Source organism: Ixodes scapularis, unplaced genomic scaffold, assembly GCF_016920785.2.
Source record: "Ixodes scapularis isolate PalLabHiFi unplaced genomic scaffold, ASM1692078v2 PGA_scaffold5__190_contigs__length_132052651, whole genome shotgun sequence".
Classification (NCBI taxonomy): Eukaryota; Metazoa; Arthropoda; class Arachnida; order Ixodida; family Ixodidae; genus Ixodes; species Ixodes scapularis.
In genome coordinates, this window is record NW_024609880.1 from 4722968 (window position 1) to 4750177 (window position 27210).

The window sequence follows — 27210 nt, forward strand, 5'->3', positions numbered from 1 at the left end:
GATAAAAGACGTTGTCAAAAATGATTAGACTGAATAAGTGAATCTAACGCGCGTATTTTACCAACTGACGGTCGCGCGCCTTCAATACCATTTCCAATTGTCACTGCGCACCTTGGACACACTTTGGGGAGCAATGCATATTTACATCGCCGCCCGAGGTCTTCATTGAACGTGTAGTGCTGACCAAAATAAAATGCTAACCTGACTCTCAATCGCTCGCCGCAAAGGACGATTTCGAAGAGGCGGTACTGTAGGTCACTTTAAATAAAAAAAAAGCTATAGAAACGAGCGTCGTAAAAAAGGGGACCGATATTTTTATTCCTACTTCCGAACAGAAACGAGCGCCACCCACTGCATCACACAACGCAGGGCCCGGGCTCGGCCACCGCGCGTATTATCACTGACGTCCGATGCTATGCACACTGAGCTGACTGACCGCAGACATACCAAGCGCGCGCGCGGGAGGGAGAAACTTCCTCCGCCGGGAGAACACAACACATTCCGGGGATCTATTTCACGCAGCGGATAAGGCGGGCCTTTCCAGACTTCGATACTGGGGCCATCTAGAAGTGGCGCGTTCAACCACGTCACGAGCCGCGCGCCATCTGGTGGCTAAAACGGACGAGTAAATAGAGGTATCGCGCCCTCTTAAGGTAAAATGTTAGATGGGTTTATTTACAGAAAAATGTATAACCTTTTCTTAACTTATGCTTCTTTTGTTAGTGCTCCTACCTAGACAAAGTTATAAGCTTTTTATTTATTTTTATATTTATTGTTTTATTCAGTACATCTTCAAACACTGCAGATATTTTCCTTTTAATTAGTCTGTTACATTATCTGCTAATCTAACTACAGTGAATCCTCGATGTAGAAAACCACCCTAGATCAAACACCTCCTGAAGTAGGTAAGGCTCTGAGCACCCACATAGCCTATGCAATGTGACCAACATACCTCAGAACTCAAACAGCGCTACTAGTTATGAAGTTTGACTACAAACCATAAGTTGTGCATGTTTTATCTTTTACTGCACTTATGTTTTTGGTGAATGCTGCAATCAAACTCACAAACTAGCGTAATCTTGTGTTTTCAATAATTTTCTGGTATTAAATCCTCCATTCGTGGTTGGTCTGATAGATATTTTATGGTAAAGTTTTCAGTAACATTATTGGATTGAATCATTATGTTCCTTTTAAAGGAGTAAAAAAAACGTTTGTCGCCGGAATATTACATATCATCCTAATTCGTTGCACTAAATATCTTCACATACGATTAACTATTGTCCTATTGAATAAAAAAAACAATGCCTTTCTCGTTCTTCCCGTCCCCCAAAGGCACTCATTTGTTTCATTGCATGGAAGAGAGTTTAATTGCTCAAATCTCTGAACTAGCTTTTCAGTCATGCATCAAAGCACTATACACTGCAACAAGAATATTGGGACAAGCACAAGTTTACTCGCGACGAATTTTTTGCGGTTTCTCTCTGGAGCGCGGGGAGCAGAGTCTCTAGTCAGGAGTTTTTGATATTAACATTGGTACGGCATTTCGTGTCTAGGTTTCACCGTTGTTATTTGTTCAAAAGCCAGCTTTTTATTGCGAGCGTTCTTGAATTTAATCCAGTTGTACTCCACTTTAATCTAAGTGTTCATCATTTTAATCTTAGAGTAAAGTAAATTAATTAAAGTTGCCACTAACTTAATCCAAACGCAACCCATTTTGGTCTAAGATCTCCTAAATTTAATTTTTTGTACCAGTGTGTTAATAGATACTGCTGCTCGTCTCTCACAACTGTTTTAGAGGCCTTAATCGCTTGCTTGCAAGTCATGTATGAATATTAAATGTATAGGCGAGTTTCATAATTGCTTTCTTAAATTCCAAAACCATGCATACGCAGTATGCTTTCGTAGTGTCGCGGTATGAGGATCTCGGCGGTCTGCTTATGCCGTGGTGCGGTTCCAGACGTCACAAGTCGACTAAAAGATCTTTCTATGCAACGTTCTTTGATGAGCTGATAGCCACCTGAGTTCTTGTGCCTTGGTTCTACGCAGAGAAAGGGCCAAAACATCCGGTGTATACATTGAGCCGTGGTGCAGAGTGAAGCTGACTTGGGGTCGGTAGTCACCGGGCTGTCTCATGGGTTGAACGTCCTTCGTAGACGGAAGAGAGGTCTGGCGTTTCCGAGGTACCCGTTGACCATTACGAGCCACCCGTGAGCAGTGTGGCAGTCCACCGAAGCTCCGGCAGCGACACTCGCGTTTGCTTGTGCTACTCGCAGCTTCTCGTTAGCATTTCAACGAACTACCGCCAGGAGCGCTTCGTCTCTGTCCCCTTCTCCGTCCTTGTTCATTCGGCGCTTTCCATTCCATGATGTACCAACTAGCCCATTTATCTATTTTACTACCGCCAGGATTTTGACATGCAACAGCATGACACTTCGGCTTCTGTAAAGTCATTTGTTGCCACTTAGGCACCACGTTTGATACATAGACAGCATAGGACGCTAATAACACCAGTCCAAGACGCGCTCCAGGCACCATAGCCAGACGCTGACAGACACCTGCATTCGAGTCTACCTCGTGCATTCCATGACGCTGCTGCGCCACCTTTGCGGTCGCGTCCCTCAGGCGCTTCCTTCGCTATTAAATGGTCGCGTCTTGAGGACACCCTCTCGCCCACTGGCGAAAAAGACTCATATCTCAATTCGATGTGCTACTCTCGAATCTATGTACCCCACAACTTATAAAAAATCTGGAGTGTTTACTTTCCTGCAAAGCAATTGGCAGAGCAAATCGTCTCAACTCCTGAAGAGGGCTGCCGGCTGATGACGAGGTTAAAAATATATCTGGACCTGAAAATAAAGTATATAGTTTCACTCTGAGCGAGACATTTCTGCAGGCTTATGCCAAGTTCGGTGTCACACCATAGGCTAATTTTGATGCACAAACTTATTTTACGCCTTGTAAATCGCGGAGCGTTTTTCATTCATTGCAGTTGTCGAATCTCCGATATTCGACGGGAAAGTCAACGCACGTTTACAGTTTTAAGAGTGGCTTTTGAACAAGTACGAGATCGGTATGCCGCTTAACTAAATTTAGCGAGTCAGTTATATATTATTATGTGGTAATAGAACTTTCGTACAGATAGGCATCAAGGTGCTTGAATGATCTGATCAATCGATGAAGCGCCAAGCCCGTACTCATTTTCTAGCTTTATGGTAAATTGATTCCTATAAGTAAAAATACCTTCTAACTGGAGAAAGCCCTTTTTGTTTCAGTTAGAAGTGATATGCCTTCTATGCAGTATTTTATTCTGCCTAATATTCTATCTATAATTTTTACATAATGCTTTTTCGCAGCAATGTCGAAGAACACTTTTAACACTAAGGGCACAAGCATCAACACAGTTCTATTAAAAACAAAAATAAAGCCATATCATTTAATATATCAGAATAAAACCATCAAGTCGAGCATCATTTCCCAACCATATGTCGACACATGTTTCATTCAAATATTGCTTCTTTTTTTTTGCCAATGCTAGAGCTACGCCAATGCCCAACATTTCCTACAGGTGCAGGCGTAGTTAAGTAAAATATCATGAGGTCTCTTGATTGATTTTTAATTTAGATGACGGAGCAAGGAATCTGAAAGAGAAGTTTCGTGTCTGTCAAAGCATTGGTTCATCAAATGACACCTGATCGAGAAACTGGATAAAGGAACCACACGAAGTCATCGCACTTGTCAACCACGGAGAGGCCAACCCATTTTTTAAAGATCTTTCAGGACACCGCGACAAGGTACGTGATACCTCGATTAATACGTGGTAATAATTGTGTTGCGTGTACGTTTATACAGCGGGATGTTAGTCAGCCTCAATGAGCGTCTGATATCTCAAGTGTAGATGAGAAATTTAACCAGTGCATTACGATAGCTAGCCTGGGGTCTTGAATATGCACGTAGTGACACACAACCGCCCATCGGTACGATGCTCATCCAGATCGAAACGGGCAGGGGTGGGGATCGAATCAGCGTTGTACGGAACGACTAGGGCCCGCGGACGTTTCGAACAGGTGCTCATTTCATAGACACCAACAAATATTAGTTAAGAATATACAAATTATGCCTATTATGCAGCCTGGTAAGTGCTGTAGAGTAGTCAGAAAGAGCATTTATGTATCTGGCACATTCTTTTTTCCGTGACTTAAAAACAAAATTTCCCCTCGTGTCGAAACATTTGATTGAGAGCTTCGCAGACTAAGCACCGCGTATTTTTTCGGTAGGTTCGCCTTTCAAATGAAGCCACAAATATCAATCTGGAATATACAAAATCTACCTATTATGTAGCCTGCTAGGTGATGTATTCTAGTCCGAGAGAGCGTTTTGGCATCTGGCACATTCTTTTTTTTAAATGGTTCCTCATGCCGGAATATTTAAGTTAGTGCTTGAAAGACTAGAGCCCGCAGACCTTTTGGGTAGGTGTGCATATCACAAGAAGCGAGAATGATCAGTTTAAAATATACAAATTCTGCCTATTATGTAGTCTGGTAGCTTTTGTATTCCAGTCTGAAAGACCATTTTGTTATCTTGTAAATTCCCTTTTCTGTGATTTCTATTAAAATTGATTTCTCGTGTTGAAACATTTAATTTTAAGCTTCAAAAACCAAGAACCACGTACTTTTTGAGGACGTGCGCCTTTCACAGGGAGCCACAAATATCAATTTGGAATTTAAAAATTCTTCCTGCTATGAGTTTGGTAGACGATGAATTGTAGACTGAGAGAGCATCTTGGTATCTAGCACAAGCTTTGTTCTGCATTTATTTATTTTTATTTTTTTTTAAAACGGTTTTCTATGTGGGAACATTTAATTTTGTGCTTTAGAGACTAGAGCACGCAGACCTTTTGGGTAGGTGTGCATATCACAAGAAGCCACAATTATCAGTTTAGAATATACAAATCCTGCCTATTATGTAGTCTGGTAGCGATTGTACTGCAGTCTGAAAGACCAGTTTGTTATCTCGTACAATATTTCTTTCTATGATTTCTATTAAAATTGATTTCTTGTGTTGAAACATTTAATTTTAAGATTCAAACACCAAGAACCAGATACTTTTTGAGGACGTGCGCCTTTCACGGGAAGTCACGAATATCAATTTAGAATTTTAAAAAAATACTTCCTGTTATGAGCCTGGCAGATGATGTACTGTAGTCTGAGAGACTATTTTGGTATGTTGTACATACTTTCTTCTGCATTTTTTTTTTTTTGAAATGGTTGCTCATGCGGTAACATTTAATTTTGTGCTTCAGAGACTAGAACCCGCACACTTTTTAGGTAGGTGCGCATTTCACAGGAAGCTACAATTATCATTTGAGAATATATACATTCTGCCTATTATATAGCCTGGTAGGTATTGTACTGCAGTTTGAAAGAGCACTTCGGTATCTGGTACATTCTTTTTTTTTGTGATTTCTTTGAAACAGTTATTCGTGTCCAAACAGTTAATTTTAAGCTTTAGAGACTAATAACCGCATACTTTTGGGCACGTGCGCCTTTCGCAGGAAGCCACAAATATCAATTTAGAATTTAAAAGAAAATACTTCGTGTTATGAGCCTGGTAGAGGATGTACTATAGTCTGAGAGAACATCTTGGTATCTAGCACATCATTTTTTCTGTGACTTTTTTAAAATGGTTCCTCGTGTAGTAACATGTGAATCTGCGCTCTCTTGGCTAAGACCCACAGACTTTTCGGGCATGTGCGCATTTCACAAGATGCCACAACCATCAGCTGAGGAGATACAAATTGTCTATATTCTCTAGCTAGTTACGACTTGTACTGTACGACGAAAGTAGATGATTTTTTTTTCGTTCTTTCGTGTTTGTTATGTGCTTCTTTATGTAAAAGTACTGCTGATTTTGCTTTGGGCAGTTGCCCTTCGCCTATAATGATTCAGAAGATGTGAAAGGCGTGACTGTCCTCTGGTTGTCCCGCCTCTTTAGCAAAAATGTATGGTTAGGTAACAAGATGGCGTGTCATGAGCTTTGAGCGGGCTCGAGGATCCATAGTTCCGGATGACGACGAGTACGTGCTAGAGGCCGGGCATTCGAAAAGGACACCCTCAAGGTCCAACACACGCCTCTGGCGTCACGTCACAAAAGTTTCTCTGCTCTGAGCGCATCTCCAAACACTTTTCCTTCACTCGAAGCTGGTTTCTGCGTAGACGCAGTGTCCCCAGCTGGTGGAGACGATCCCTGACTTTTTTTGTAGGCAGCGTGCTGGTGTTTACATCATTCCAAGTGTGGCATTCTGGTTAGAGCCGCACGTCTGTGTCAGCACGCGCATGTCCCGCGTGAAGGCACCCTTCATTCCCGCGCTTGCATTTACAGGTGCATACCCAGTCATGGTGGGGATACGCGTCTTCTCGTAAAATAACTTGAAATGTCTTCACGTGATTCAGGTGATGATTTGTTGACTACTAACATGATTCAGTTTCACCATCTTAGGGAAGCACGGGACGCCTGATTGGAGTGCACCTTGTCGGATTCGGGCAGTTTCCGAGGCGCCTTTCAGCCCGTGGGATATTTGGCTGTGTACCTGTATCGTGCTTCAATCTCCCGTTTTTAATGCGAAAGCCTTAACTTTTCCATGGAGCGAGCCAACGTCATCAGCTTCGAAACTGCGCCAAACGGCACCTTAATTTTTTTTCTCTAAGTGAAGGCAGCTTCCAGCTATAAAACCACGTGAAAAGCCTAGCCAAACGGCACCTAGTTCCCTTATCCCAAAGGAGCGGAGTAAAGCTGATGGATGTCGGCTTCGGTCTCATTGGCTGGCGCGCGTCGACGAGGCTCCCATTGGACCCTGCGCCGCAGAGTGAACCGACGACGCCACCAGTGACTAGCAGTGGACTTTTTCCTCCGTTGCAACGGACCACTGCTCCCCCCCCGGAGCATCTGCTCCAACGCCTTCCCATGTGGCACACCCGAGACTACAGCCATCTTCCTGATACTCCGCCACTAACAGTGGTGAGTCCAGAACTGCCTTCACCCCTAGAGGACGAACTCATACGACCCTTGGACTTAGTCCTCCATGACCCCCACCCTGTACTAGTTACCATAGCTGGCCAACCCATATTGGCCGTGGTCCAAGACGTTATAGATCCCCCGGACCTACTCCTCCAGGCCCTTAAGGCTGCCGACATACCGCTCCCGTTGCATGTGCAACCTCCTCCTCCTTCTCTTGAACCGTCCACCTCGGACCGTTCTCGTTCCTCCTCCTCCCTCTCCTCCTTGGAGACGGAGGAGGAGGACACTTGGGTCCTCGCGGCCGACCGCATTTTGCGGTGGCTTCACGACAACGACTCCGATGAGCCCTCGCAAGGGGACGACGAGTCGCCCGAAGAGGACTCACGCCTCTACCTTCTCCCTGGCCCCCCGTGGCAACCAGTCCGAGCTAGTGCTCCTCCACCCAATGTTAATTGGGATCTTACTGCCGACACTTTTGGATTTTATCCCCCCGCGGATTACGGCAACCTGCGCGTACGTTGTACCGCCTCCTCGGTTGTAAACAACCGCCCTCCTCCCGCTGACCAACTACCGGTCTTACGCGCTGCAGTCGCGTCAATGGCCGCCTCCGGCCTTATCCGTCCAACCCGCAGAGGCCCGTACTTGAGCCCTGTCCAGCTTGCCCCCAAGTCGACTACCGAGTCGAGATTCATTCTCGATGCAAGCCACTTGACGCCGCATTTAGCGGCCCCCCCCCTTTCGTCTTGACCCCCTCCCAAAAGTCCTCCTCCAGGTCCCCCTTCCACCTAATGCATATTTCACTAAGGTGGACCTGGCGGAGGCCTTTTACCACGTTAAGCTGCATCCATCTGCCCAGAAGCTTACGACTTTTCGAATAGACGGGAAGTATTTTTCTTTTACTAGACTCCCTTTTGGGCTCCGCCCTGCACCTTTCATAATGCAGTCGCTAGCGACAGCTTTTGCCCGCACGCTTCGTGCACGTGGAGTCTGGGCTTGGGCCTACGTCGATAACTTTCTCCTTGCCCACCCTGACTCCTCGTTTCTTGCATACCACACCGACCTTTTTGTCCAGCAGCTAATCAACTGCGGTTTTCATATAAACCCTAAGGACACGTCCCTCGTTCCCGCCAGGACGATCAAATTCCTTGGATTCCGACTCGACACTGCAAACTCCACTATCGCCCACACGGCACAACGAGTCGAATCCCTAGCAGCTACGCTGCCCTTGCTCGCCCAACCTTGTTCACTTGCGCAGTACCGCCGCCTTGCCGGACTTTGGGCGTTTTATTTTTCGTTATACCGGTCGGGCTACAGTGCTCTCCGCCCCCTTTTTGAAAGCGCCCTCACCAACCGCCCCCCCCCCCCCCCCCCCAGTGGCTCCTCGTGTTCGGCGAACTATGGCGCAGCCTCCCCCACACACTGCCGCTAGTTCCCACCACGCCTGTGAACGTTTCCTTTGCGGACGCATCGAACGATGGACTAGGAGTGGACACTCCAAGTTCAGCCCTCGCCATCCTGACCCGCCATGACCCGCGCATCTACCTTCGGGAGGCCCTGGCCTGGACCATCGCAGCACTCCTCGTCCCCCCCTGCACCATCATCTTCACGGATAACCAGGCCCTCCGACAAGCCATCACGAGCGGCCACCTCCGAGCCCTGCCTTGGCAGTTGACTGTAGCGATCACAGCTCTCACAATAAAAAGAGATCTGCGAGCAAAGTGGCTACCTACTGACCGGAACCCCGCCGACATGCCCTCACGCCTTCCGCACCACTTTTCCGCCCATTCCCTTACGGGATTGGCTGGGGGCATGCCGGAGGGGGGAGAGGAGGCTTCTGCTATAAAAAGCTTGAGCCTTTCTCTCTCCGGTCAGTTGGTCGACTGAGCGTGTCAGAGCCCCGTCTTGCTCCAAGATCCAGGTTTCAAACCTGGATCCTGGAGCAAGACGGGGCTCTGACACGCTCAGTCGACCAACTGACCGGAGAGAGAAAGGCTCAAGCTTTTTATAGCAGAAGCCTCCTCTCCCCCCTCCGGCATGCCCCCAGCCAATCCCGTAAGGGAATGGGCGGAAAAGTGGTGCGGAAGGCGTGAGGGCATGTCGGCGGGGTTCCGGTCAGTAGGTAGCCACTTTGCTCGCAGATCTCTTTTTATTGTGAGAGCTGTGATCGCTACAGTCAACTGCCAAGGCAGGGCTCGGAGGTGGCCGCTCGTGATGGCTTGTCGGAGGGCCTGGTTATCCGTGAAGATGATGGTGCAGGGGGGGACGAGGAGTGCTGCGATGGTCCAGGCCAGGGCCTCCCGAAGGTAGATGCGCGGGTCATGGCGGGTCAGGATGGCGAGGGCTGAACTTGGAGTGACCACTCCTAGTCCATCGTTCGATGCGTCCGCAAAGGAAACGTTCACAGGCGTGGTGGGAACTAGCGGCAGTGTGTGGGGGAGGCTGCGCCATAGTTCGCCGAACACGAGGAGCCACTGGGGGGGGGGGGGGGCGGTTGGTGAGGGCGCTTTCAAAAAGGGGGCGGAGAGCACTGTAGCCCGACCGGTATAACGAAAAATAAAACGCCCAAAGTCCGGCAAGGCGGCGGTACTGCGCAAGTGAACAAGGTTGGGCGAGCAAGGGCAGCGTAGCTGCTAGGGATTCGACTCGTTGTGCCGTGTGGGCGATAGTGGAGTTTGCAGTGTCGAGTCGGAATCCAAGGAATTTGATCGTCCTGGCGGGAACGAGGGACGTGTCCTTAGGGTTTATATGAAAACCGCAGTTGATTAGCTGCTGGACAAAAAGGTCGGTGTGGTATGCAAGAAACGAGGAGTCTGGGTGGGCAAGGAGAAAGTTATCGACGTAGGCCCAAGCCCAGACTCCACGTGCACGAAGCGTGCGGGCAAAAGCTGTCGCTAGCGACTGCATTATGAAAGGTGCAGGGCGGAGCCCAAAAGTGAGTCTAGTAAAAGAAAAATACTTCCCGTCTATTCGAAAAGTCGTAAGCTTCTGGGCAGATGGATGCAGCTTAACGTGGTAAAAGGCCTCCGCCAGGTCCACCTTAGTGAAATATGCATTAGGTGGAAGGGGGACCTGGAGGAGGACTTTTGGGAGGGGGTCAAGACGAAAGGGGGGGCCGCTAAATGCGGCGTCAAGTGGCTTGCATCGAGAATGAATCTCGACTCGGTAGTCGACTTGGGGGCAAGCTGGACAGGGCTCAAGTACGGGCCTCTGCGGGTTGGACGGATAAGGCCGGAGGCGGCCATTGACGCGACTGCAGCGCGTAAGACCGGTAGTTGGTCAGCGGGAGGAGGGCGGTTGTTTACACCCGTTGGACCATCGCAGCACTCCTCGTTTCATCCCGGACCGGCGCCCCCAACGATGGAAGCCCTTTGCCGGCAACTACGCCGCCTGGTCCTACGAGCCGTGTCCCCTTCGGTTCTGTCCCAGCCCCGCCGTCTGGACCGATGGCCCCCGGGCCCTCCGGCGCTGCAGCGCCGGCAGCACAGGAGCTCGTTTCTGCGCTCACCCTCGCCCTTCGGGCTGCCTTTCCGGACCCGCCAGCCCGACGTGCTCGTGTCACCCAGATGGCGCAGCCCATCCCCGACGCCACGACAGATGACGACGAGGAGGACCTCCTCTTCCACGGCTTCCCCTCCACCCAGGACCCAGTCGGACGCTACCGCGCCCGCATCCCTGATGACTCCGACCATGGTTCGAGTAGTAGCTCCGAGTCCCCACCCCGTCGCGACCCCCGCTACCCACGCCACGTCAACCCCACCCGTGCCCCTACCGGAAGTAGAGGCCAGCGGTTGTTTACCACCCGCGACCCACCCACCCGCAGAGACTTCAGAAACGCTCTGCTCTACGTCGACCGAGCAAGTCGACAGTCCCGATTTTTCGGGACCCGTGACGTCGTTGAGTTACAGACTCTCGAACTCTTCTTGCAAGTCTGGGATTCAGATCCCCCCCTCCGACCTTCAGCCAAGCTCCGAGTGTTTGACAGGGTCCGCCTCTTATACCACGTGGCCCTCACCGGCTGGCAGACCGCCCTCCAGGGCTACGCTGACCCTACCGCATCCTACCTTCTGGGAGCCCCGCTCCCCACTCAACAGCCCCCCCCTCCAGCATCCGACCGGCCCTCCAGGCAGCCCAACCGTGGCCGAGGTGGAGCCACCCGCGGCAATCGGCCCAGACAGCCGACTACCCGTGCCCGCGACGTCCCTGACGCCGCAGAGTGAACCGACGACGCCACCAGTGACTAGCAGTGGACTTTTTCCTCCGTTGCAACGGACCACTGCTCCCCCCCCGGAGCATCTGCTCCAACGCCTTCCCATGTGGCACACCCGAGACTACAGCCATCTTCCTGATACCCCGCCACCAACAGTGGTGAGTCCAGAACTGCCTTCACCCCTAGAGGACGAACTCATACGACCCTTGGACTTAGTCCTCCATGACCCCCACCCTGTACTAGTTACCATAGCTGGCCAACCCATAGTGGCCGTGGTCCAAGACGTTATAGATCCCCCGGACCTACTCCTCCAGGCCCTTAAGGCTGCCGACATACCGCTCCCGTTGCATGTGCAACCTCCTCCTCCTTCTCTTGAACCGTCCACCTCGGACCGTTCTCGTTCCTCCTCCTCCCTCTCCTCCTCGGAGACGGAGGAGGAGGACACTTGGGTCCTCGCGGCCGACCGCATTTTGCGGTGGCTTCACGACAACGACTCCGATGAGCCCTCGCAAGGGGACGACGAGTCGCCCGAAGAGGACTCACGCCTCTACCTTCTCCCTGGCCCCCCGTGGCAACCAGTCCGAGCTAGTGCTCCTCCACCCAATGTTAATTGGGATCTTACTGCCGACACTTTTGGATTTTATCCCCCCGCGGATTACGGCAACCTGCGCGTACGTTGTACCGCCTCCTCGGTTGTAAACAACCGCCCTCCTCCCGCTGACCAACTACCGGTCTTACGCGCTGCAGTCGCGTCAATGGCCGCCTCCGGCCTTATCCGTCCAACCCGCAGAGGCCCGTACTTGAGCCCTGTCCAGCTTGCCCCCAAGTCGACTACCGAGTCGAGATTCATTCTCGATGCAAGCCACTTGACGCCGCATTTAGCGGCCCCCCCCTTTCGTCTTGACCCCCTCCCAAAAGTCCTCCTCCAGGTCCCCCTTCCACCTAATGCATATTTCACTAAGGTGGACCTGGCGGAGGCCTTTTACCACGTTAAGCTGCATCCATCTGCCCAGAAGCTTACGACTTTTCGAATAGACGGGAAGTATTTTTCTTTTACTAGACTCCCTTTTGGGCTCCGCCCTGCACCTTTCATAATGCAGTCGCTAGCGACAGCTTTTGCCCGCACGCTTCGTGCACGTGGAGTCTGGGCTTGGGCCTACGTCGATAACTTTCTCCTTGCCCACCCAGACTCCTCGTTTCTTGCATACCACACCGACCTTTTTGTCCAGCAGCTAATCAACTGCGGTTTTCATATAAACCCTAAGGACACGTCCCTCGTTCCCGCCAGGACGATCAAATTCCTTGGATTCCGACTCGACACTGCAAACTCCACTATCGCCCACACGGCACAACGAGTCGAATCCCTAGCAGCTACGCTGCCCTTGCTCGCCCAACCTTGTTCACTGGCGCAGTACCGCCGCCTTGCCGGACTTTGGCCGTTTTATTTTTCGTTATACCGGTCGGGCTACAGTGCTCTCCGCCCCCTTTTTGAAAGCGCCCTCACCAACCGCCCCCCCCCCCCCCAGTGGCTCCTCGTGTTCGGCGAACTATGGCGCAGCCTCCCCCACACACTGCCGCTAGTTCCCACCACGCCTGTGAACGTTTCCTTTGCGGACGCATCGAACGATGGACTAGGAGTGGTCACTCCAAGTTCAGCCCTCGCCATCCTGACCCGCCATGACCCGCGCATCTACCTTCGGGAGGCCCTGGCCTGGACCATCGCAGCACTCCTCGTCCCCCCCTGCACCATCATCTTCACGGATAACCAGGCCCTCCGACAAGCCATCACGAGCGGCCACCTCCGAGCCCTGCCTTGGCAGTTGACTGTAGCGATCACAGCTCTCACAATAAAAAGAGATCTGCGAGCAAAGTGGCTACCTACTGACCGGAACCCCGCCGACATGCCCTCACGCCTTCCGCACCACTTTTCCGCCCATTCCCTTACGGCATTGGCTGGGGGCATGCCGGAGGGGGGAGAGGAGGCTTCTGCTATAAAAAGCTTGAGCCTTTCTCTCTCCGGTCAGTTGGTCGACTGAGCGTGTCAGAGCCCCGTCTTGCTCCAGGATCCAGGTTTCAAAACCTGGATCCTGCGCGTCAGATTCAACGACCGCCACTCCATGGCCCTGCGTGTCCTCGCCCAAGGTAAGCGCGCCGTGGACAGCGCGCGCGGTCGACCGTCGACGCAAGTACGCCGCAGACGAGATAAGGGAGCGGAAGAGCGGCGTGCATGCTTTCGCATTCACAACTCATAAGAAGTGCCTAGGTGTACCGCGAGCCTTTTTAGAGCGCAGCTCTTAGGGGCCCGTTCCCGGCTTGAGCGGCGTCGCCGTCAGCGTCGCCGTTGGCGTCGCCGTCGGCGTCGGCGTAACCAAGGTCATCCCAAGGTCACGTGACCCCCAAGGTCACGTGACCCCTCCCAAGGTCATCTCAAGGTCACGTGACCCCCTGAAGGTCACGTGACCCCTCGAGGTCACGTGACCCCTTCCAAGGTCATCTCAAGGTCACGTGACCCCAAGATGACCCCACGTGACCCTTTGAAGGTCACGTGACCCCCAAGTCACGTGACTCCTCTGAGGTCACGTGACCCCCGAGGTCACGTGGTCGCATCCCCAAGGTCACGTGACCCCTTCCAAGGTCATCTCAAGGTCACGTGACCCCACGTGACCCCCAGGTCACGTGACCCCTCTGAGGTCACGTGACCCCCCGAGGTCACGTGACCCCTCCAGGTCACGTGACCCCCAAGGTCACGTGGGGGTCACCTTTGGGGTCACGTGGCCTTGAGGTCACCCCCAGGTCACGCCTCCCCGAGGTCACGTGACCCCCTCCCCGAAGTCACGTGACACCCCCCCGGAGCATATTAAAGAATGAGGGGAGGAGGAGGAGAAGGGGGAGGGGTCTACCCTCCCCTCAGTACCCTTCACTCCTCCTCCTCAAGAGCTGCGCTCCAATTCGGCGTTACAGGGATTTGTAAACGGCTTTCACTTTTGTACATGTCTTTTGTTATTTAACAGAAATATTAAAGAATTACACATCAAACTCAACAAGAAAAGAGAAATATACATATGACTTTTCATTGTGCGCGATATTTAAGCCACTGCTATATTTATGTTGTTACCCTTCTCATCCGGTTGCTTGTTGCTGAGTCAACTCTCTTTATGATAGTTATGTTAGATTAGTTTTGCTACTCACGGGTGGAAAACTTGTGAGCCTGGTCTACTGGTAAGACTGGGTCGCCTATACCTCGTTTCACCTTAAGCCCAGACGCAGCCGACACTACGGAGACTATCAGAGAACGTCAAAACTGCGCCATCACGGTGTTTCTCATGATACTGCACCTGTTCTATCATTTCTGAACCAATCATTAACAAAATACTTAGTGACTTGCGCTTCTGACGCTGCCTGATTCTTCCTGTCAAATCATAGCGTGGGCCTTGTCTTGTCTTAGATTGAAAGAAAGTATACTCCAGCAGTTAGAGTTCGAGCGTTTCATAATAATGTCGCAGGGTATTAAGCGAGCACCAGTGTTCGAGCACTGCAATGTATCCGAGACTTGAAAACTTCAGACGCGGACAAAGCAATCTGTCACGCACACGACTCAAACACTGAGTGTGCGGTGACTTCAATTTAGAATGAATACCACCACTGTCGAAATATTTAACTATCATTTACGCGAAAGCCCCATCAATCTAGTACAATATAAGTGTTGGCTTATAAACTCTGCCGACCTTGTGTGACACAGTATTGAAACTAACGTGTTACAATTAACGACGGTACTGGTAACGCGTTAGTTTTTTTTTCTAACGTAGCAACGTACTCGTTGGAATCCCAAACAACAAACGAGTAATATAATGTCGTTATTATTTAACGACGATATCTTCTATCCAATTACGTCACGATGTTGCTGGTTAATTTTGATTAAAAATGGCCGCATGATTATTTGTAAGCAAAATAATTGTAATTCTTTGCAATACGCAAGAATGACAAAGAAACTTCAACATAGCTGTGTATAAGCGGCGTCATTTCAAACTCCTTCGGAAGACACTTTTAACGTTCCCACGACAGGGCCCAAATCGGCGCGAGATTATCACTGCGCGGAACCCCTAAGCGTGCTTGGCGCAGTCTTTGTATAGAGGCTGCTAAGATCACCGTCGCCGTACCCTCATCAGGGGTCCATATCAGATCAGCGAATGACGTTTTAGGAAACAGCGCCATTTAAGCGAATCGACACTTTAGCGAAAAACAGGTGCGCGTTTGACCAATCCACCCCGCGCTGCGCTTACGCCGCTTGGCGGCGGCTGTCTGCGGCGGCTCATAACAAAAATGTGTACCCACTTAAAGCACCCGCAAACGCCGCTTCGCAACGGCCGAACATTGTCTAAAGTGACTTTCAATAAAAAGTGCCCGTTCGCTAAAATGTCGTTCGACCAAACTGAGTGCCCCCCTCCCCTCCCCCCCCCCCCCCCCCCCACACACACACACACGCAGAGAGAAGCCTCTTTGTGGAAAGAGACATCCGTTCAGAAGGCAATAGTCTGCCGCCGCTGGAAGAACTTTGCCTGAGCGTCCCGGGCTTCTCCAGCTGGTCACACCCTTCTTTTCAAAACAAATCCTCGTTCCGTCAACAACAAAATGAATAAACTCTAAGTTTGGAATCGTTCACGTTCCCAGGCTTTTATCTAGAACAAGTGTGTCAGCGACGGCCGGGTGCTGACGTGACGATAATTGGAAATGCGACGTTGGTTTACGAAGGAATAAAACAACGTTTATTTTACGGAATTAACTTGGATTACATTAAGAGGTCGATTTGGCATCCGTTACGTGGTGTGTATCTGGTCGTTCTTTTCAAAGCCGTTTCTTCTTCCCAGGTGCTATGGGCAAGGTTCAGTTCTCCGAATCGCACTCGCGAAGCGTCACGTGTCCGTTGATATGCGTTACACATCCTGCCGATGCAAGACAAACAAGCTGGGCTAAGCGACACGTGTTCTAGGATATACATTGCACATCCTGCCGACAGTGAATGTTTGAATAATCTGACCAATGCAATGTGAATTTCTTTGTTATTTCTTTTGGCGTTACTGAAATTTCGAAATTTTATTATTCTGTGTTGGTTTGAATTGTTTATTTACGTTGTTGTTTGCTGGCTTGTGCTGTTTGTGGGAGTTTCCAACGTATATATTGTCACCGATGGATTGGCGAGACGGGGAATGACGAAGAAACTAAACGTTTCATAAGGCGAGCTTGGGCCAAAAAAAAGAGAAATAACAGTCGTTGAAGGTGAGCCTCGATAAGGGCGATGTGGCGAGATCGAACGCTGGCGAGAGACTGACGTTGGCTTGCCACGCGGAACCCCTTATGTACACGCATGGGTTTCTGGAACATTCGGCGTAGAATATTCGGCGCCTAGAACATTCGGGCCTCGAATACGCAACAAGCTTCTCGAATTTTCTAGAATGCGAGAGTTACAGAGATAATAAAGATCTACGTCCGCGGCCAAAAATCAAACCGTGGCCCTTTGGGTGGCAAACAATCACGATAACCGTTAGACCACGGGCGCGCTTTTGTCTTCTTCTTTATTGTGTTTTGACAACCACACTTTTTCAAAAAGCGCTTAAAAGACCGTCAACCTAGCTTCGGCTGACGCGGTCGGTTAAAATTCTTTCAAGGTTTCAGATAGTCTAACAGTGGTAACCACTCACACGCGGGACAGTGTATCTTATAAACGTCTCTGAAAGTGCATATATTTTGAACAAACTGCGAACTTCCTGTGCATCAATATCAGCATGCCTTACAGCCATTCGACTCCGCCATATTGCGTGCAGGCCCAGGAGCATCACTGTATCTTATGGGAGTTCCTCCTCACAGTCTACACACAAAAACCGGATTCCATGGGCTGTCAACGGCAGGTTTTTCTCTAACGCCCTCTGGAGAACATCCCAAAAGAAAATGGCATACCAGAAGTCCAGGAAGACGTACTCTATGGATTCTGGCTTTTTGCACAGAATACGTTTTGTCGACCAAGCAACGAACACGCCCTTCTCCTCCATCCACGTTTTAACCGGGTTTTATCCATGTGTGCAGTTTGAAAGAAAAACGTCTTCACAGCCGCTAGGGCGACCATCCTCTTAACTCGAGAAAGCATTTCCTGCCCTGGACTTTCCCGATACAGGGATCGGTAAATTGGCATCGCAAACAGCATTTCTCTTAGAGGTTTCGACAAGCACTTTCTTGAAACTGTCGACAGATATTCAAATGAAAATCCGAACTTACAACTTCTTTAAGATAGCCAGTGACAGTGTAACAGCCGTCGTCAACTGAGGAAACCGCAAACTCAGGCAGCTCATAAGGCAAACCACTTCAAAATAGGCGCGTAAGAAATCATCTGTCGTGTCTTTTAGAAATAATTTTAATTAAAAAACTGTTTACGATTTGCCTCAGAAATTTATGGCACAAGCTAACACCTCCAGAACGAACAGTCCAGAGCAGACAGCTTCTACTGGTTCGCTCCCATCCTCAGCTCCACACAAACACTGCGAAAATTCGGTGCATTTTCGTACATGCCATCCAGAACACACAAGAGCCTGCATGACGTACCAAATTTTTGCCAAAATAAATGAATTACCGACCGTTGCTCCGGGGAACACTGATAATTCACGTCCACCCCACTTGGTTGTTTTTTCTCTAAGCTTTGAAGTTTCTTCCTACCAGCATTCGTTACTATTACGATCAGATTCCAAAGGCACGCCTACACTCTAAGAAAAAAAGGGTGTAGTCGGGTGCATCAGGCGCTCATGCACCCTTTTCCTGAAGGACGCACCCTCCGTTGCCCAGCCAGTGTGCTTGTACACCGACAATGAGCATCCCCCTCTCCCTTAAAAACATCTAGGTGTACCAATGCACCGCCACGCTAGCCACGCGCCCCGATCAGCTTGTGCTTGGATTCCCCCATGGAGGTCACTCTTTGGGATGGGCAGTTTTCTTAGGAAGTATGGAGCTACCGTGTTCCCTCGGTATTGACAGTAGAGTGGACGCTATGCTTGTTTTAGGCCAATCGGGTCTCCGGGTAGGATCAAGTGACTACAGTCTCCAAGCTAGAGATAAGACAGAGCACGGCACCAGCCTGAAGGCCAAGGCCACGGATAGCATCCACTGCACTATTAACTTTGGGTCGAACTTTCAAGAGGATATAAGCGACAAATCCTTTCATTGTTGGGTTGCCCCTGAAGATAAGCCTTTGCGAGGGTGGCCCCTTTTGGCCTTGAAGGAGCTGCAATTTTCATACTCATTTCTTTTTTTAGAGCGCAGCTCTTAGGGGCCCGTTTCCAGCCTGAGCGGCGTCGGCGTCGGCGTCGGCGTCACCGTCGGCGTCGCCGTTGGCGTCGGCGTCGGCATAACCGCGCCCCTCCCCCTCCTCCTCCCCTCCTCCCCTCATTATCTAGTATGGTCCGAGGGGGTCACGTTACCTTGGGGGGGGGGGTCACATGACCCGTTTCCAGCCTGTGCGGCGTCGGCGTCGGCGTAACCGCGCCCCTCCCCTCCCCCTCCTCCTCCTCCTCCCCTCCTCCTCCCCCTCCTCCTCCCCTCTTCCCCTCATTATCTAGTATGGTCCGAGGGGGTCACGTGACCTCGGGGGAGGGGGTCACATGACCCGTTTCCAGCCTGTGCGGCGTCGGCGTAACCGCGCCCCTTCCACTCCTCCTCCTCCTCCTCTCCCTCCTTCTCCTCCTCCTCCCCTTATTGTCTAGTATGGTCCGGGGGGGTCACGTGACCTCGGGGGAGGGGGTCACATGACCTTGGGGGCGAGGAGGGGGAGGAGGAGGGGGAGGCGGAGGCGAGGGGAGGGGAGGAGCTTGCACGAGGAGGCGGTGGAGAGGGAGGGGTGGAGGAGAAGGAGGGGAGGAGGACTAGCAGGCATGATCACGAGGGAGGAGGAGGAATATACCCCCCCCTCAGCACCCTTTCCTCCTCCTCCTCAAGAGCTGCGCTCCAATTCGGCGTTACAGGAAGTTGTAAACGGCTTTCACTTTTTCTTTCTCTCCCTAAGCTGAAAGCATAGAAGAAGGCGCGCAGTTGCCGGACCAATGAACCGAAGGTTTTTTTTATCCCTCGACTCCTCTGTCTGAGCGCGGATACGGCAGGAGCGTGATCACGTGGTAAAGGTTTCACGGATGACGTAGTAGCTTTTATCGACCTCGGAATGTCTGCTTCCCGGCCTAGTTGCTTGTGTGCTGTGCTGAGACCAGCGGGCCTGCCGTAGATTTCGCCCGCGACAACGTATTCGAGTGTACCAAGATTTCCAGTGTTTGAGAAGTCCTACGCGTGTATCGGCAACAGGGTATTTCTTCAAAAAAGCCCAAGGAAGTTATGTGATGTGTTTAGTGTTCGGTTCGGCAAATTACTGCTTCGGCCACATCGTGTTGAATCTTCACGGACCCCTTTCTTTTCATTTTTGTGTTTGTGTGGTTCTGCAGTGCCCGTGTCCACATATATATCGGATTACATATTTCAAGTCCGGTATTTTCATCGTAAGTGCACTGCAACCTACCCCTTTGCAACAACTGACAGTTCCGTTCCGGATTACCTCTAGAATTAGGCAGTGTCTATTTTCTAGCAGCCGGGAGAATAATTTCTGCGAAATTCTATCGGCAGTCGCCTGCCATTTGCTGTATACAATCATGTGACAACTGCAGGTGGAATACTGACTTTCTTATTCTCCTGGCGTTTCGTGAAAACACGTTTTTGTCGATGCCCGTTTTGTAGACACGTTTCATCGACACTAACGTTTCATCGTCACTCGTTACTAGGGCTGGGCAATTGAACGATTAACCTTCCGATTAATCGATTAATGCTTTAATCGCGATCAATTTTTTTAACCAGTTAATCGGTTAAAATGAGGCGAACAAAAGTAAATAAATATACGTTTTTTTTCCTTTCTCCTGCTGCCGTTCCCTCTAAAACGAACATACAAACTTGCTCCTTGTTCATCTCGTAGGTAACACCCAACAAACAAATCATTCGTCGTGCGTCACGCGGGATTGGAAGAAAAAAGCGAAAACAGAAGCAGAATGAAAGCAGGCTTTACGGAAGTCCGGTGACCTCGGTCATGAATTTGGACGTTATAGCTACGCGCTCTTTTTGAGCACACGCAGCAGCTTTTTTTTTTTTTTTTTTTTTTTTGAAGGCACGCAAGCATGTTGGCTTACGGGTTTGCAGCGACAAAGCTAGAGCTCTTCCGAAGGCTGCCTTGATCCCCATTGTAGGTTATGCTCCGTCCTTGCGGTCGCTACAACGTGACCTCGCTCGTCTCTCCGCTCGTTCAGCGTGGTGCAAAGCCGGCCGGGTTCGTGGCTTGCTTCAGTATTCGACCCTGTGTTTTATTTGTGTGGTTGGAATTTCTCTCTCGGCGTCGCTTTTGCCTCTTGACGCAACGACCTTGGCGGACCTGCACTGCCCGTGGCAAAGTGCTTCCAGATGTTCCCCCGTTCTCTCGTCGTCTTTGACGAGTTGGCGCCGCGCGCAGCCGGATGGGCTCGTTCCCCTTTTCCCCGTAAAAAGGGGCCTTTCCTTCGCCGGGGATTTTCTGTTTGTTGAAAGCTTCAAGGACGTCGTGGAATTAGAGCGTGCGGGTAAAGTTACATGAACGACGAAGATGTTTCATCCTGTTTTTGTCCTTCACGTACTACTCCTATAACACCTTCAGGGACGTCCTCGACGGATCGACGCTCCCCAATTATCCCCGTCTGCCTTGCCCCCGTCTTTCCTCATCCATTCATGTCGCGCCGCAGTCACTTGTTTGAGAAGTATCTCATCACAACACCCTGCGCAGGCATGGACGAATACAGGAGTATGAAGGGCAACCTTTCAGGGAAATTCGGGTTTAGAGTAAATTTCTCCGCGGGCGAAGTTTTTGACTTAAAGAAAGTTCACTGCCTCATCTGCAAAAAAGCTTTCGCATATAGCGGAAGTGTAAGCTCGCTTCAATACCATCTCAGAGCTAAGCACCCAAGCATCTCGCTGCCACAAGAATCATCTGCAAAAAAGCAGACGACTACCGACGTTTTCTCTTCGAGGCCGGTTTCTCTGAAGAAAAAAGAAACTATTGCACAAGCCCTTACATCTTGGCTTGTTTCTTCTAGCCGGCCTCTCAACATTGTGGAAGATCACGGACTAGCGAAAGTTTTTCAGATTGCCTTGGATTCTCCGTCTTACCAGCCGCCGTCCCGTCGTGCAGTGAGTGCCAAGGTGGATGCCCTGTATACCTCGAGACGGGAGCGTCTTCAAGCAGAACTCTCGGCAGCCAGCTTCATCAGCTTAACAGCGGACTTCTGGACCTCCATCGCCAATGACGCCTATTTCGGGATAACGGCGCATTGGATCGACGACGACTGGATGCTTCGATCGGCAACATTGCAGGTGAGAAACGTACCTGAGCGCCATACAGCGGAACAATGTGCCAGTGAGGTATTGGAGACTGCTACAGATTGGGGAATCGTTGAAAAGGTAAAAGCTGTCTGTACCGATAACGCCCGCAACATCTGTCTTGGGGTGGAGAGAGCAAACTTTCAGAGTCTGAAGTGCGCAGCTCACACGCTTCAGCTGTGCGTCCACAAGGCGCTCAGCGTGACGGGTGTGGAGCGACTGCTAGCCGCCTGTCGTCGTACTGTGGGTCACTTTAAGCGCAGTTCGAACAACCAGGCCGTCCTTTCAAAACATGCCGCTGAACTCGGAGCACCTAAGAAGAAGCTTCAGCAGGACATCGCAACACGGTGGAACAGTACGTACATAATGATATGCAGCCTGCTTGAACTGAAGGAGCCTTTGCGCCGCTCCATGGAGGACAGCAGTACCATTAAATCGTCGATTCCCCACCTCACAGACGTCTATTGGGACATGTTGGAGCAGCTTCGGGAAGTTTTGAAGCCCCTGCTCGACATTACTGAGCTCCTTGGAGGGGACAAGTACGTTACTCGGTCTGTACTTATTCCAGCCTTAAAACTGCTAAAGAATAAAATGAAGACGAATGACTGTGACCCTGCCTTCATCTGCCGCTTCAAGGCCATGCTGGTGGACTCTATCGATGAGAGGCTTCGCGCGTGGCCGCAATACAACGACTATGAACTGGCAACGTGTCTCGATCCTCGTTTCAAGAGCCTCGCATGAATCGAAAAAGATCGCCGCGAACTTGTGTGGGAAAGGCTTTCCCAGCTAACACATGCGTCTTCGGACGATTCTACTGATCTAACGCCCAAGAAAAAAAGAAAATACGTTTTCTCGGAGGAAAATGAAGAGCCCACCATCTCCTGCCAAGTGTCGCTTTATCGATCGATGGCCGAGGTGACGGACGATGAACTGGACCCACTACAGTGGTGGCGAGCTCAGGGCTCCCTGTTTCCTCAAATTGTGCCAATTGTGAAGAGTGTGATGTGTGTCCCAGTCACCTCAACGCCCTGCGAGCGTCTGTTCAGCGCAGCAGGGATGATCGTCAACAAACAAAGAAACTCGCTCCTGCCGGAAAATGTCAACAAACTTCTTTGCCTCCGCAGCTGGGGTTGTGATCTGTGAGTGCGTTACATCAACGTTTATTCTCAATCAAGTTTGAATATATGCGCCGTTTATCATACAATAAAACATATTGTAAGGACAAAATGTCTACTTTTGCTTTTTACTAAAGTCAACCGATTAATCGATTAATTAATCGATTAAAGGGTAGCGATTAATCGGGTTAAAATTTTTAATCGACGCCCAGCCCTACTCGTTACGCAAAATGCACGCTGCAGGGACATTTTGTCGCGCGTGTGTCTATGAGGCACGTGCTCGCCGACTCAGCCGACCCGTTCGCGCCGCTTCGTGGCGACAGTCTGCGGCGGCTAATTACAAAAATGTTAGCCCACCTGTCCCCATACACTTCACTTCGCGGATACATTCTGGGGCAGCTCATTACAAGAAAAGAAAGGAGAGAAGCTAAAATAGAAAAGCTAATCTGAGCTGTCGATGAAACGTCGTTCGATGAATTAACGGCGACTGCCGGTGGATATTTGTGGAAATAATTCTACGGGCTGCTGGCAGAATAGACACTACCTAAGACTCACCCCCGGTTCTTGTTTGCCTAGTAATCTTTTAAGTTGTGTAAAAGCTCCTTTGTACGTCTTCAGATATCACGGATTGCTTGCAAGTTTGTACTTGTTTACGGAATAGTCTGTCTAATAGACCCCTTTCGAAATTTTGGCAACACTAAAAAAAACTTAGCCGGAATAGTAAAGCATCTAGCAACATTGGGTGATCGCCGCCATTACGCAGGGTTCGTTCGACCGGTCGGCGTGCAGCGTAGCCGCTGTAGCGTTTTGGGCTATGGCTTGTGCGGGTGCTTTCCCGGTCACCTGTTGGTCTAATGATCTATCGATACTGCCACATATAAGTGACAGGGAGGTGGAGCAGTTCTACAGGAGCCGGTCAGGCACAAACCGGTGCATGGAAAGAAGCTACAACTTCTTCGTCGAAGCATACGTGGTCCCCGCATCGATAAGGGCTCACGAAACAGGCAAGTTCTTTTTTGTTTTGTAGTGATTTTTTTTAGCAACATTACATAATTTTAATACAGTTAATCATAGTGATCGCGCTTTTAGCGTGGCCACTCCGAACGACCCGGTACGCTGCCCCCGTCGTGAGCTGGTCGTTCGGTGACAGCCGAGAACTCGCTCGTTTCGTTTTTTCATACCCCTCCAATAAACTTACGACAGCGTACCGGTCGTAAGGTGCCTCACGAGTCACAACCTTGAGTGTTTAAGAAATCGCAATCGCAAATCGTACATAACAGCAGAAAAGGTTGTACGGGTTGGTGGCAGGCAGCATTTTAAATTCCTTCCTCGGTAACCTTTTAAAGACTAATAAGTTAAGCGGTTTATGGCATTGCTCACAACGCTACAGAGTAGACTTTCCAGAACCATTAATGTATTGGGTTTATTTCACGGCGTTTGTAAACGTACCACGTTTGTTTGAACCCACTCAAAAAGCGACATTGTAAAAAAAAAAAAAAAAAAAAGTGTGCTGGAATTGTTTTTTTTTTTTTTGCGCAGAAAATATGCACAGCTGTTTGAGTGTAAAACCGGTGTATAATTTTTTTTTTTAATCCCATTCAGTGCAGGAAGTTTCTTCATCAAGGGTTCCTGCTACCGAAGCAAGAGGAAGACCCAAGAACAACATACAATGCGTTCAGGAATAAAAACCGTTGAACAGAATAACAAATGTTGAACATGCTCTAAACACCAACCGTTTGGCTGCATTCTCACAAGTTTCCAAACTGATTAGGTGCGTAACGTCCCTAAACGTCTAGCGGTACGGCCTTGGCGTTCTCTTCAGGCCACCACTCCACGGTCGCAAAGCGGGTTCGAGTGATTTTCAGATTCGGTGTACACTGCATTTAGTCTGTACACCCCCTCCACCCGGCGTCTGTTTTCTGGAAAACTCTTTACCGGCGTGAGTAAAGGAAACAAACTTGCGGGAGAAGTAATCATGCATCTACACGCCGAACAAGCACCTAAAATGGCCTCGGTTGCAGTGAAGAAGCACTGAAGGAGGGAGGCGCTCGCGCATGCGAGCCGCGCTCTGAACCGCGGCCGTACCTTTCTAGTTGAAGATGGAACTCGACACACGGCCACACTACTACAACATATAATCGTTTGCGATGCTTCCGCTTGCGGACGATAAGAGCGTTTTCTTGTCTAACCCGCGAAAGTTTTGTAAACAAAACGAGGACTCGGTTTTTCTTTTTGAACACTTCAGAACTTGTCTGACACGTACTTTTTTTCCGTCTCCGTCAACGTATCCATCCTGCGTACACAAAGGTACGCAGCCATGCGATAACATATTGATGCGGCGCGCGCAGACTGGGACTCAAAGTGTAAGCAGCACCGTTGTAGGCGGTAAGATGCAGGCGGTTCTGGCGGGACCCCTGCGTGATGGCAGCGGACCTAGTTCCAGTTGCGTGCAACAGGTGGCGCTCTACTTCGAAAGGGGTCTATAAACTTCTATGAGATTTGAAAACAATACCGTGTGTGCGTTTACCTGCCTTTTTGCAATCACCGGGGCGCATATATTTTTTACTGTTTTCCTTGATGTCTTAAATAGGTTTATGAAGTTATTAAACGGGTGCATAAAGTGGTGTAACCATGCACCTTTGAACCGGGTGCATCTGTGTTCTCTCCGAATTCAGCGAGTGTAGAAAGAGGTGTAACAGTACACTATTGAACGGGGTGCTCCTGTGTTCCCTTTGAGAGCAATAGGTGTAGAAAGGGGAGGAATGGTACACTATTGAGCAGGGTGCGTCTGTGTTCCCTTTGAGTGAAGCGGGTGTATGAAGAGGTGCAATGGTACACCATCGAATGGGGTGCACCTGTGTTCCCTTTGAGTGAAGCGGGTGCAGAAGGAGGTGTAGCCGTACACCAGCGAATGGGGTGCACCTGTGTTCCCTTCGAGTGAGATTTCTGTAGAAAAAGGTGTAAATGTGCACCACACCAACCGGTGTGCACGTACTCCCATATTTGGGGTGCACTTGTATTCCCCCAAAGGGTGTAGTATATGTGACAAGCACTTACACCTTCTATGGGTGTACCCTATCACACCCTTTTTTTTAGAGTGTATAGTCAGTTACAGGTTAAGAAGGTAGCGGCAAATGCCCCTCAAAGGGAATCAGATATCCCTCCGCCACCTCCGCATCCAATAGCGTCCCACCGTTTCCTTGACGTCGCGGCCAACGCGCGAGGAGGGTCTTGCCTTTCTGTACATATTTGCTTTATTTTTCTACTTTGACTTAGCATTGTGGAAGCCACGAGAGGGAGATTAGAGTTCTCCCCCACCGACGGAAACAAATACGACTTTCGGGGATAAGCTTCCCCCCCGATGGATACAAAGGCTGCTTTCAGGGGCTCGGTTCCCTCTCTGATCAATACAAAGGTCGCTTTCTTAAAAAGTGGGATCGGAGACAAGTGGGAATCCATTGAAGCGGAACAAGCAGCGTTTCCAGTAACTCTTCTTTCGACTGCGGAGAGATTTGAAACGGGCGCATCACACTTGTGGGAGGAGCTTCTCCTACCTTCTTGACTTGTAACCGACTATAGGTATTGAGCTAGCGTGGTTGGCCACTTTATAGTCTCTAACGAAACCGGCGCTGATGCCCACTCTCCGTGCCAAAACCTAGAGCACTTCCCCCAGTTCACCGAGCTGTTGGTGGCGGCACAATATTCTTTGATTATGGCTATTACTTTGGTCACACTTTCTGCGTTTTCACAGAACACAGCCACATCATCAGCGTACGTCAGAAGTCGTACTTCGCTGGAGTGCAACCTGAACCATCGCACACTTTCACTCTGGATAATCGTCAAACAAAAGGGCTCCAGGAAAATACAAAACGAAAGCGGCGACAAGGGACATCCCTGCCGAACAGACGACAACCACTGGTATTCTTTCAGTCACACTTTTGTTCCCTATCAGCTGCGTCGAGCAGTTCTGATGCGCCATATGTATTTCAGCTAAGAGGATGTCACCGACATTTACATGTTGCAAGATACAAAAAATAACCTCATGAGTTAAACGGTTGAAAGCTTTTTCAAAGTCAATTTAAAGCATATCCACTTGGCGAAACATCAAATCGCAACACTGTAAAACATTACGGGAAACATGAATGTTCCTCACTGATGCAATCCCACGATCGAAGTTATGACTCCTTGCATGCGCCTGGCTAAGACTTTCATGAGTACCTGCAGTCAATATTTGCTAGCCTCATAGGTCGGTGTCCTTAAACTAAATGAAGCTTAACACGGCCGTCACTTTTCGGTATTAGAACCGTATATGTGTGCAAAAAGGATGGTGGCAAAAGTTGCTTAGTATAGGCCTCTTTAAACACGTAAAATAAAAAAGGGGCGCCTTCCCAGGTAACAATTTATGTTGTGGAGACAGTCGACGCAACAAAGTTTCGCAACAGAAAACAGTTTTACTGC

At 49.8% G+C, this 27210-nt stretch overlaps 1 protein-coding gene and 1 pseudogene across 1 annotated transcript; both read left to right on the forward strand.

Moving 5' to 3' along the window:
* The first annotated feature begins 10457 nt into the window (after positions 1-10457).
* Positions 10458-11231, forward strand: LOC120849960. The gene has a single exon (XM_040222291.1). The coding sequence runs from the start codon at positions 10458-10460 to the stop codon at positions 11229-11231; it is 774 nt and encodes a 257-aa protein (XP_040078225.1).
* Positions 11232-22048: 10817 nt separating this feature from the next.
* Positions 22049-22780, forward strand: LOC115309502 (annotated as a pseudogene).
* Positions 22781-27210: the final 4430 nt, after the last annotated feature.

What these genes read in the sequence shown, in the direction of transcription:
- LOC120849960 (XM_040222291.1), top strand. Translation starts at nt 10,458, where the DNA reads ATGGCCCCCGGGCCCTCCGGCGCTGCAGCGCCGGCAGCACAGGAGCTC.